Here is an 11,747-nt window from a genome sequence, read left to right as displayed (position 1 = left end):
GGGGCTGGATGCTGCTGAGGCCTCTGAGCGCCCCGGAGGTCTTGTGGGTGACAGAGATTGTGTGGGGGAAGGTCCCCATGGGTGCCTGTGAAGTCTCTTGAGTGCTCCTGAAGTGCTGTGGAAGCCCTGGAGTTTGGGGGTGCCCTGGGTGCCACAGAGATTTGTTCGGGGGCACCCTGTCCTTCTGTCTCTCCCAGACTGGGTGAGTGTGGGCCCATACAGCTGAAGGCACTGGTGTTTGCCCCTGTCCCTCCCGGTCTGTGGGGCTGAGCCAGGCATTTCTCCCACAGCTGCAGGGCTGTACTATCTGGCGGAACTGATTGAGGAGTACACGGTTGTGACCAGGAGAATAATCAAATACATGATCTGGGTAAGTCCCTGTGCTTGTAAAAATAGGCGGCTCCTTGTCGAAATCACCCCTGAGGCAGCAGTGAGGCTGGCAGAGCAGCTGTGGCATGGGATGTCAGCTCTGGATGAAGGCGTCAAGTGCTCAGGAAGCTCCTGCTTCTCCTGGTCCCAAGACAACTCTGTCTCCTGAGGGGGTAGGTTGGCAGGGGCCGCTTCAATCGGCACCTCACTTAACTGGGGAGGTGTTGATTCTGCCTAACTTCTCCTGGGCAATACCTCTCCCCGCTGGCTGAGGAAACTGAAGCTGAGCCACGGCATGTCCTACCAGGAGCCACAGAAGCAAGATGGAATTCCCTCTCCCAAGGGGCTGGTGTCGAATGGGAGGTCGTTTGGGAGATGTGGTGCCATCAGAGTGCACTAAAAATCACCTTGAACATAGCAGAATTCCTGTCTGTGAAGCTGCCTGCAGTCCTGCTGCCTGCACCCCTGTGTTTGCCCCACGCAGCCCCTGTTCTCTCTTCCAGTTCTCCTCAGCTGTGCTGGTTGGCCTCTACCTCTTCGAACACTTCCCTGGTTTCATGGTGGGCGTGGGGCTCTTCACCAACCTGGTCTACTTTGGTTTGCTGCAGACCTTCCCCTTCATTGTCCTGACGTCCTCCAATTTCATTCTGTCCTGCGGTGAGTGGGGCTGTTGCCTTCCCGCGGGAGTAGGCACTGGGGTGGAAGTGTGCTCTAGGGCAGAGGAATCCTCGTGACCCTCATCACTGGGTGGGCTCTGGGTGGCAGCAAAGGTTTAGGTTTTGCTGTTGTAGCCCTTGTGGCTTTCGGAAGGACTTTGAGCTTTGTGCAGTACTTCTTAATTGCACTTTATTATGTGACTGTGATAATTGTGGGCTGGGCCTGGTGATGCAGGAAACACCTTTGGTTGTGTGCCCGTGCACAGAACTGGGGACGCCAAGTTTTCCCAGGCACCATCTACTTCACCCTACATCTGGTTCTGCTCCAAACTCAGGCGACAGCGCTGGGGGAACAAGATTCTGGCTGGCCCAAAGCTCAGCCTTCTCCCTGCAGACCTCCTGCTTTGGGTGTTCGTTGGGTCTTGGTAAAGAGCAGGAGGGATTTGAAGTGAACTAAAAAACCTGGTGTGTCTAATTATAGCCCGTAGTCAGGCTGGGCTGTGAGACACAGTGTGTGTGTGTGTGGCATCATGAGGAGCTGATGCTCAGAGAAAGAAGAGCTTTGAGACAGGTGTCCACGGTTAACGTGGAAATTCATCAGGGTTACCGGAAAAAGTCCTGTTAGAAAAGTGCATTACCAAGCTTAAATCAGGGATTTTTATTGTTCATGTTTTCACCTTTCTTGTGGTATTTGCCAAGCCTGTGTCTGCGGCTGTTGTGGCTCCATCTCCAGCTGGCTGTGGGCTGCCTGCTTCTGCCTGGGCAAGCCCTGGTGCAAGATGGGCATGAGGGTCTTTCTTCTGAGCAGCTGGCATGGGCACAGGGTTGTGGTGTGAGGTCTGGCAGAGGCTTAAATTAGTAGCACCAATATTTTGGCCAAAGCATACAGCTTAGCCGTTTGTCTGCTGTGCTCAGCTGATGAGCGGCCAGAGCCGTGTCATAGGCTGAACCTGGGAGTAGGTCTGCTGCTGGGTCTGGGGTGGTGGGCTAGTAGCTCTGCCAATTGAACTGGTTTTTGGCTGCTCTGAGTAGGTCAAATGGTTTCCTCCCCCCGCAAGTTGCTGAGTCTCCTGCATGTTTTAGTGTCCTGTGCACAGATCTGACTTCAAATCTCTGATATGAGTGATTTGTAGTGACACCTTAAGTAGCGAACGGGCAAAAGTTTTTTCCAGCATGACTTTCTGGAGTCCTTATGCATGTTGCAGGGTGCTGTCTGTGTACGATTAAAATACCCTTGCTCTTCAAAGCATTCACGTCGGCAGGATTTTATCCGCTACTTGAAAATGAATGTAGCTCTCCCGTGGTGTGTAGATCAGGAGCTCTGTTTTCTGGCAGACCCAGACTCTCGTCTGGATCTTCGGTTGTATCCTTAGGCTGGAGCAGATGATAAAGCAGCACGGGACACAGCGTTTCGTGTTGGGTTTGTCTCTTGCTGGGGCTGTATTGACCTGGTGCTCCTGGGTGGGGGTTGCTGTCTTGGTATCTCAGATAAAAGGCGAACAAAGCTCTGATTCCTGCTCCTTGAGAGCTAGGTGGTGTTTTTCACTGCTGAGGACAGTGTGAACCCTACTATCCTGGCTGCATTTCAGCTTGACTTGGTTTACAGATGGCAGGAGAGTTTCTCTCCGCAGCAGCTGTTGGGGACGCAGGGTTTTTTGCTGCTTCTCTCAGCGCTGCACAGCATTAGCAAGTGTCATGCTGGGCTATCCTGGGTGCCCTCGGGGACGAGGGACTTATGCGGGGCTGCACAGAGCAGCAAAACAAAGCTGGGATGGGGGAATTCTGGCTACTCACACCATTTCTCACTAGATGAATGAAAATATTTTGGTCACAGCAGGATTTCGGGTGTACAGGGGCTGCGGGGAAGGGGTTGTGTGGCAGGGAGGAGCTGATCCTTGTGGGAACTGTTATGGTGGAGGTGGATGTCCTCCCTCGGGTGGCCTTGGAATAAGCTGATGGTATTGCTTCCAGGCTGGAGACTGACTTTGCTGTGTTTTTCTTTGGCAGTGCTGGTTATATTCAATCACTACTTAGCGTTCCAGTACTTTGCCGAGGAGTATTACCTGTTCTCTGAGGTGAGAGACCTTTGGGAAGGAGTCGATCCATGTTCTTCCAGCCTGCATGGAGCTGCTGGTGGGAGGAGGGAGAGGAAAATGTCATTTTTTCAGTCAGCAGTAGGACACACTGAGGATATTTTTCACAGCCCTTCCCTGGGGGTTCCTGTGCTTATTCCCTCTCAATTACCAGGGAAGCTGCAGTTTCTTTTCTCAGGTGTGGACTTGACGCTTTCTCAGCCAACTGAAGGGCAGAAGAAATACTGAATGCTAAGTGCAGATATTTTTTTTTTCCTGATGTGCTAAAAACTAGGAAAAAGAGAAAATAATACTATTTTTAATTTTTTTACAAGCTAACCACAAATCACTTCCCTTTCGGCGTAATTGCTCCTCATTATTTTTATGTCTCTGACATGCTGATTCTTCTGTCTCACAGCACTTGCACCTGCCAAGAGGAAGGCCTGATTTCACAAAGGGGCTTGTTTGGCCCCAAAAGTAGCTGCCACCAAGTGCAAATTTTAAAAATAAACAAAAAAACTTCACCAAAATTTAAAAAAGCAACAACCTTTTTAAGAAGTTTAACATTTCTGCAGCATTTGTGTGCGCAAGGAGGCTGGTGTGACAGCTCAGCACGTCTTGGCTTAGCTCTCCCCAGACCACAGCGGCTGCTCCCCCAAGCACCAACTTCTCATGCTACACCAGCGTTCCACCCTGGGATGTGAGGAGCAAGCCCAGGGCTTGACTCTTCCTTTTAGTGCCTGGAAGGTGTGAAGAGGATTTAATTAGTCATAATTGCACAGCCAATCTCCTGTTTGTGTATTTGTGCTGTTTAAAGTTCTGGTTTCTGCGAGCAGTGAAGGTTTCCGGGTGCTTAGGACAGGAGCAAGGGCTTTTCCTGCCCACCCCGTCCTTCCGTGGAAGTTGCTGTGTGAATTTTATCCCCTTATCAGCTTTGGAGGGCAACACTATCTCAGCACCCGAGAGACTCAGGAGAGGTTGAGTTCTGGTTCTCACCCTGCAGTGCCCTTTCTCTCAAGGGGTTCAGGCAGAAACTTGGGGTGTGTGGTATGGAGGTACAGCTGGGGCTGAGACAGCACTTGTGGGTGTCAGTCCAGACGGAAGTCGGTGTGTGAAAGGCCACTGAGTGTGTTGCGGCTCTGCTCTCACTGCCCCTCTTGCTCTGCCTGCAGGTTCTCGCCTACTTCACGTTCTGCCTGTGGTTAATTCCTTTTGCTTTTTTTGTCTCCTTGTCGGCTGGAGAGAATGTCCTGCCTTCCACGGTGCAGCCTGGAGGTGAGTGCTCCTGAGGCCTGGGCAGATGCCTGCTCGTTTTTGACAGAGGCTGTGCCCAACACACCCCAGTCCTGCTGCACTGAGGAGGGAAGAGGGGCAGCTAGTTAGGTAAATTATTCCAAAAACTGAGGCAGGAAAAGTGAGGCTTCTGCAGGGTGGGGGTGAGCAGAGTGGAGGGCTGTTCCAGCTCTACATCCTGCATCTCTCCAGTCCTGGGGCAGTGTCGCTTGGACACTCTCCAGTTCCCTGGACTCTTCCTGCAGCTCAAGAAAGGGAGCTGAGGATTTGGGCTCCCTGGCAGTGGCTTATGGGAATGCCCAGGTAGGCCAGATCTGAGCAAACCAGAAACTTTTGTACTTTAAAGGCAGCTTATGTGTCGCCCTGAAATCAGACAACCTGTCCAAGGGCTCCTGTGGCTGTCACAGATTTGTATTTGATTGTTCTTCCCTTCTCTCTGCAGACGACGTCGTCTCCAACTACTTCACCAAGGGGAAGAGGGGCAAGCGCTCCGGTATCCTCCTTATCTTCTCTGTCATCAAGGAGGCCATTCTGCCCAGCCGACAGAAGATTTACTGATCCCCAGATGCAGCCGGCATCGGCTGCGGTGAAGGAACAGGGCAGACCTAAACTGTGCAGAGGGCTGCGAGGCAGCACTGTCCCCAGGCCTCGCTTGAACTCTCCTCGATGTCTCTTGAAGGGATTTTGCTATCAACGTATAAACTGGACGATGGCCCGAGGTGCCAGCAGCGCTGGACAGATGCGCGGGGAGGGCTCGCGCCTTTTATACAGCTCTGCTGATCCCCTGGGACTGTGTGCAAGAAGGATGTTTGGCTCCAGCCAAGCGCAAGGAGGGTCTGGCCTCCTGGCTCTGCCCGCCCTGCTCGGGGACCTAGGAGGCGTTGTCATCTGCTGGGGTTTAAAGCCAGGAGTTTGTGCGTGGTGTAGTTTGGCTGTGGGGGAACTGTTCCCTCAGTGTGGCGACAGAACGCGCTTGACATTTAACTGAGGTTTACACAGAGCCATTAATTAAAAAAAAGAATAAAGTAACCAAACTGTTGAACTCCCACGTATTCCGGCTGGGAGCCTGCCAGCGTTGGAGGATGCTGGCGTCCCCCTGCGGAGCACAAGTCGGGAGGGGAGCACGAGGGCGGGCGCCTCTCCCTGCGTTCCACAGCTGTGGGAAGGTGACCTGGAAGGACTCGACGTCTCTTTTTGTTTGATTTTAATGTTGGAAATGCCCGCTTTCCTCTTTTCTGGTTTTGCTGGAAGCCTCGCTGAGTGGACAGGATGCTGCGGCAGTGCTGGCCGGGAAGCTGTTTCATGGAGAGCGATTCTCCACCTGCGTGACCATGAGGGGAGCAAGACTCTGAGTGAGTCGCCTCAGCTTCCCTTGGGTTTCATCTGATTGGCGTACCCAGTGCTGCTAAACTCACGAGGTCTCCCTCCTTTCCTAAAAGAAAAAGAAAAAAACGATCGTACTGAGCAGGAGGTGAACACTTTGTTTTTGTTCCTTGTAACCGTAAGGATTTTTTCGCCCCTTTTTGGTTCATTATTGGTCACCTTCAGCCTGTGCCAGAACTAGATGTCCCTATGCTAGCCAGGAGCCAGGGCTGTGCATGGCTGTAGCACAGAAATGCCCAGCTCCGGCAACACAGTTTCATGGTATGGGAAGGCTTTTTGAGGAATTTCTGAGGGAAATGGCTTATTTCTTTCTCTTGTGGCCAGTTCTGGCTGAAGGCAAAGGTGAGGCACGTGGTCCCACTGCACCTCTCCCTGCCCCTGGGTTTCCACTAACACTGGCGTGTTTTGATGCTAATTTAATAGAAGTGTTTCTGTTTGAGAGCTGCTCACCTAATAAAGGCTTTAGGTGAAGTTCACCTTACTAGAGAGGCTGGATGCAGTGTTGTCCCTCGGGCTCACGAGCATTTGGCTCCGGTGTTGAGTTGTTGTGTGAGGAAATTGCCCTCTGCATGCTGATTATGTTTTTAGAGAAATAGCGGAGGATGAGAGAGCTATCAAGGGGACCTGAGGGCTGCAGAAGGCGCATCGCCGAGGCCTTGGCAGATGCTGATCACTGAGAGGGGTTAGCAGGGAGTTGTATGTTTTCAGTACAGAGGTCTTTGTTACCGGGGAGTCAGAGAAATGAAGGTAAAGGCACTGAAAGTGAAGCAGAATGATTAGTAGCAGGTAAAGCATACAAGAAGGTGTAACACACAGGTGGGAGAAAACTATCGTCCGTGGCCAATAGTGTTGGGAAACTCCTGGAGAAGCTGCTCCCCAACTCGGGTGCTGTGCTGTAATTTTGCTTCAAGGCCACAGGGTGGGGGACGCTGGGCCCAGGCTCTGTCCCCTGCCCTGGCTCACCGCCGCCTGGGCAAGCAGTGGGACAAGCCGGATGCTTTTGCCCCGTTCCCTGAGAGACTGGTTTAAGCTTGACCAAATTTAGGCTGAAAAATAGGTTTCTGCCATGGAGGAGGGAGGCGGACACCGGCAATGCTGGGGGAGGCACCAGAGCAGGGGGGGCTGCAGACTGCCAGGAACCTCCTGGATGTGTGTTCACAGCTCTGCTCCAAACTGTCTTTAACAGTTTCCATTGCCTCGGGCACAGACAGATGGGCCAGGGCAGGCGAGATCCTGCTGGCCGAGGGCGGCAGGCGATGTGAAGCCCCCCGGGCTGGGGCTGAGTGATGTGCGGGGCACGGCAGAGGGTCAGATTGGGTTTAAATTTAATTTTGTCTCTCTGAATGTGATGCAGGAGGGATGGGATGAGAACTGTCACTGCAGTGACAGGGAGGGCAGGGCACGATGCAGGGGTCTGGACCCTTCTTTTCTGCAGGGTACTGCAGTAAAAGCAGAGCCCCAAGACTCATCTGCCACTGAACGAGTGCAGAGGATGTAAATGGGGAAGATCAGTAGCTTTAATGTCCCTTCCACCACATCATTTTAATCCTCACTTTCCCATTCACTTAGCCAGAAAGCGAGGGTAGATTACTTTGTATTTTTCCAGATGACAAGTCCATTTTTCCTGACTACTGCTTGTGATCATTGGGCGTTTAAGATGCTAATGACACACATTTCTTTGAGCTGAACCAGATTCAGATAAGTCATGTAACTAGATGATAGCAAGTGAAACCCTATAAATATTTAAAAGGCGAGCATCTGAAAAAGCCCCCCCCGAAGACTCCAGCTGTGTGGGGAGAAGGTAACACCATGGGGGCTGCGAGGATCACACTGAGCTCCCCGGTTGCTCTCTCATCCGCTGTACACAGAGAGGTTTGAGGCTGGCTCCTGAAAATACACCCTCTTGCTGGAGCCCCGCTTTGGTCTAAACACCCCATTCCCTGCCCTGAAACACGGGGACCCCAAGAAATCTGGTGAATAAGACATAAAATCTCTCGTTATTCACAGGGACGAGGCAAGCATGCTTTGCACTCCACCTGCAGAGGGTTTGCAAGAAGCTTCAGCTTAAAAAGAAGTGTGACTTACCACTTTGATTAAGTGTTTAAAAGTCATGTATATTAATATGTAGCTGCCCTCCGAAGTGTCTCTGCTTGGCAGCTCTCTGCTGACTGTGGTGTCTCCAGCGACTTGGGGATGGTGCAGCCGCCGGGCCATGACTTGCCTGTCCTACGGGAGCGGAGCCGGCATTGATTTTCATGGGTGTTTGGAGGGTGCAATCAGGGGAGAGGAATTCACTCGATACGGAGCGGGCAGCGCGCAGGCAATGCGGCGGTGGGAAAGGGCAGGCTGCCGATGAGTAACCATGCTCGGGCCGTGGCATTTTCTCCCCCTGATGGTGCTGAGCGGGTGCGTGGGAGAGGCCAAATTCGGCAGGGATCGAAAAGCGAGAGCCAGGTGGTGCTGGGTTCCTTGTGATGGGAATCACCCGAAAAACTGGATTTGGAGAAATTCAGCTTTGGCCAGGGAAGGAGGAGCAAGGGGGGCAAGCCTGGCTCCAGCCTCCCTGGGCTTTCTGAACTGGTTGAGCTGGTCCCAGGGCTGTGGTCCCTGCGGCTCTTGCCTTCTTTTTCAGTAAGAGGATCTGTTCAACAAGCTGACATTCATCCTTTAGTCTGGGTGAGCTTGTACGTCTTGCAAGCAGCCTTTCCTTGTCTGCTTTCCACATGGCAGCCCTCAGGTGCCTGGAGAATCGAAAGGCCAGGACAAGAAACGCTTGGTAATTAGAAAGATAAGCTCCTCGCCTTAAATATTTTAGTTCCCGTTGTCTACGCCTTCAAGAAGGAGAAAGAAAATGTATTAAAAAAAGCAGAGAGGTAGAGTGCTGTAAGACAGCAACCTGTTCTGGCTGTCCCCAGGGGACAGGGGGGACCACAGGCGCTGCAGGTCTCCCAGGAAGGGACCTGTCCCCTCCTTGAGTACACCGAAAACCTCTCGCCCTTTCTCCGCTGCCACTGCGCCCAGCAGAGCGGCTTTCCTGGCACGTCCTTATTCCTTTGCGCCGTTCAGTCTGATCCCAGACAGCTCTTTAATTATTGCAAAAAGGCATCATGAGATCGTTGGCTGGAAGCGGAAGGTACATAAATCCAGACTACAACTAAGGCGTGCATTTTTAACGGGGAGAATAATTAACTCCAGGGAAGGAGGTGCAGCCTGGCAGGGGGATGTTCTGGAGCAGCCACAGTCCTGGCTGCCCCTGGCTTCTCTGATACACAACCGAATAAACTATTTAGAAAAGAAAGAAAGGGTCCTGCCTGTCCCCCAGGGTTGAGCAGCCCTGGCTTTAACCCCCTATAGGGGATGCCAGACCTATGTGCCTGCTTCTATAGGGACCTGAGCCCACGCAAGTGACCGGCAGCACAAACCTGCCCTGACACCCTCCATGTCCCTGCAGCTTCGTCTGAAGGAAGGGGTGGCCCCTCTGCCTGGAGAAGGGATGTTTGAGGACCCACTAACCTCCCCTGGCTTCACCCACGCCCCGGGGGAAAGCTGATGGCAGAGACGCTGCCGGGAGCTCCATTTTCTCCCAGGTTTTAGCACAGACCCAGCCCGTCCTCCCTGCCACGAGTTCAGGACCTGAACAGTACTGTTTTTCCTCGATAAAACCAGCCCCGAGAGGATGAAGGGAATTGCCCCGGCTAATTAAGCATCTGGTGCAAGGGATGAGGATGCTGCCACTTGCTTTCCCCTGCCCAGTGTCTCCTGCCCACAACAAGGCGGCAGAGATGGAGAAACCACAATTAAGTTAAGGCTTTTGTTGTTCTTCAGATTTAAAAGGAAGAGATGTGGCTCGAAGTCTCCTTGGAACGGAGGGATGGACATGGCAGGGTTTGGGAGCCACTGCCACTGAAACCGTCCGCATCCCGGCAGTGCTGCCCCCCCCATCTCCCAGTATGTTCCAGCATTGCCACGGGTCCTTCTGGGTATTGTTGAAGTTGCGGTGGGCGAGTTCAAAGCTCGGCTGTACAAAGCTGTTCACTTTGCTGCCGTGCGTGAAGGACCGCTTGAAGGCACCCGAAACACCCCTGCAACAGGCTGCGGCCGGGAGTGGGGAGGGGATGGGGGGACACCGGCAGGGCTCACCCGTGGGTGCTGTGGGACCACAGGCGATTGGGAGTGTGGCTCCATGGAGCAGATCCATGCTCTTCACCTCTGATTACCTATATACAGATATGTCTTTCCCTGGATTGGGAACAACCCAACAGCTGCTCCAGAGCAATGAATCCCTGGGTTCAGCTCAATAGCCTTAGAGGCAGCAGCTCGAGGGGAAAATGCATCTCCTGTGGACCCCAATGCATAAAAACAGGCACAGGCTGAAGAGCATCATCCCTTCGAGTAAATAAGGGTCTGCCAGCTCTCTGGAGACCCCAGCCTCGGAGCTGTGCGCCTGGAGGGACCATTCACCCCTGAGCTGGGAGAAGCCTGGGCGTGCTGGGTTGCACCCCCCGACATCGGGGTACCAGAGACATGGATTTGACTGGACCATGCTCACCCGGGAACGGCCAGCCTGAACCTGAACCCCTCAGCAAGGCGGGCGCAGAGTGTGGCCCCACCAGAGCCCCATGAGCTCTCCTTGTGGTTGGTCCTCTCCTGCAGAGATAGGTCTCCCCCAGCAGGGGCTGCCTGCGGGACTGGGGGAGAGCTGGGGGGGGCTGCAGCAGCTCAGCCAACCTCCAGAGGAAAACCCAAGACCTTCAGGAGTCTGGGGGGTTTCCTTCACCAGAAGCAGGAGGTTTGGGTCGCACTCCCTGGGGTCCCACACAGGAGACAAAAGCTGCAGAGGAGGGTCACCACGGATGTCTCCATCTGCAGACCTATGGTCCCAGCCTCCCCTCAGCCACTGGTTGGGGCTCAGAGCTTTCCAGTGGGCTCCACTGGCACCGAGAGGGATCTCGCACTCCCCGTCCAGCATTGCTGGCCCAGAGCACCTGCCTGTGCCATGGCTGGCCACCCCCAGCAGAGCAGGGTTGGGAGGGTGGTGTGGGGACATGGGACACTGCGGCTTATTCTACCCAGACACACATCAAAGTCCTTTTCTTTCAGGGTCTGGGCACCACTTACCTCCTTAAAGGTGGAGACCTCAGACTGCAGAGGTGAGGGAGGGTGACACAAACATCCTCCTTGCAGCAAGTAAGTGCCATGTTATATGTGTCCCTGCCCAGCGTCTCCTGACACCATAAGGTGGCAGGAGAAGGGGTCCCCTGCTCTGGTCCCACGAGTTCTCTTGCCAGGACCAGTTTGCAGCAGCTCCGCTGCCATCCAAGCTGGCCCACAGCCCCGTCCCGCTGCCACCCCCTCTCCTGGCAGACGTGCCTTTCCAGTGGCGTGTGGAGAACCAGTGCCACCTCACTTTTAATTAAAGTACAAGAGGATGCAAGCTGCTGGGAAAGGAGGGTGAAAGCTCACAGCAGCCGTCCCCGCCACCGTGCCCCCTCCTCGCCCTGCTGTGGCCGTGCGGCTCCGGTGGCGCTGGGCGAAGGCTGGCTGCCTCTACCCCAGCTCTCCCCTGCCTCCAGCCAGGCGAGTGAGGGGCCGCGTCCTGGGGAGGCCACCCGCTGCCCGGGGTCTGAACGGGACCCCGTTCTCACTCCCCAGTGAGTGCCCGGATGGAGCCGTCCTGATGTCCTTGTCCCCTGGGGAGAGACAGACAGAGAGGAGACATGGAGCAGGGTGAGAGCAAGAGCAGACTCCGCTGGGACCTGTGCCATTGCCCAGCAGCTTGTCGCCTGGAATGGTGACAGGACAGGACCGCGGAGCATCAGCCGGGCTTGCGGCGGGGCAGCAAGGGGACACGTGTGGGTGTCACCTCTACGCTGGTCCCTGGAGATGTTCTCGCTCCATGGGGATCATCCAGCCTGAGACCCCCATCCCCTCCCCGCCAAGCCCTACTCCGTACGAGGATCCGTCTTCCCCCCAG

The 11,747-nt window shown here is 54.2% G+C and overlaps 2 protein-coding genes across 2 annotated transcripts in view; one reads left to right on the top strand and one right to left on the bottom strand.

Annotated features, from left to right (window-relative positions):
- TEX261 (testis expressed 261) overlaps positions 1-4,948 on the top strand; it is an 8,970-nt gene extending 4,022 nt beyond the window's left edge. Inside the window, exons 2-6 of the mRNA XM_009884096.1 lie at positions 291-370; positions 873-1,026; positions 3,033-3,100; positions 4,270-4,372; positions 4,833-4,948. Of these exons, the coding sequence (XP_009882398.1) occupies positions 291-370; positions 873-1,026; positions 3,033-3,100; positions 4,270-4,372; positions 4,833-4,948 (521 nt within the window). The remainder of the gene's footprint in view (positions 1-290; positions 371-872; positions 1,027-3,032; positions 3,101-4,269; positions 4,373-4,832) is intronic.
- A 6,284-nt stretch (positions 4,949-11,232) lies between these two features.
- LOC104285628 (shootin-1-like) overlaps positions 11,233-11,747 on the bottom strand; it is a 5,169-nt gene continuing 4,654 nt past the window's right edge. Inside the window, exon 10 of the mRNA XM_009884095.1 lies at positions 11,233-11,463. Within this exon, the coding sequence (XP_009882397.1) occupies positions 11,233-11,463 (231 nt within the window). The remainder of the gene's footprint in view (positions 11,464-11,747) is intronic.

The sequence above is a fragment of the Charadrius vociferus genome, unplaced genomic scaffold, assembly GCF_000708025.1.
Source record: "Charadrius vociferus isolate BGI_N301 unplaced genomic scaffold, ASM70802v2 scaffold544, whole genome shotgun sequence".
Lineage (NCBI taxonomy): Eukaryota > Metazoa > Chordata > Aves > Charadriiformes > Charadriidae > Charadrius > Charadrius vociferus.
This window is presented reverse-complemented; position numbering and strand designations above follow the sequence as displayed.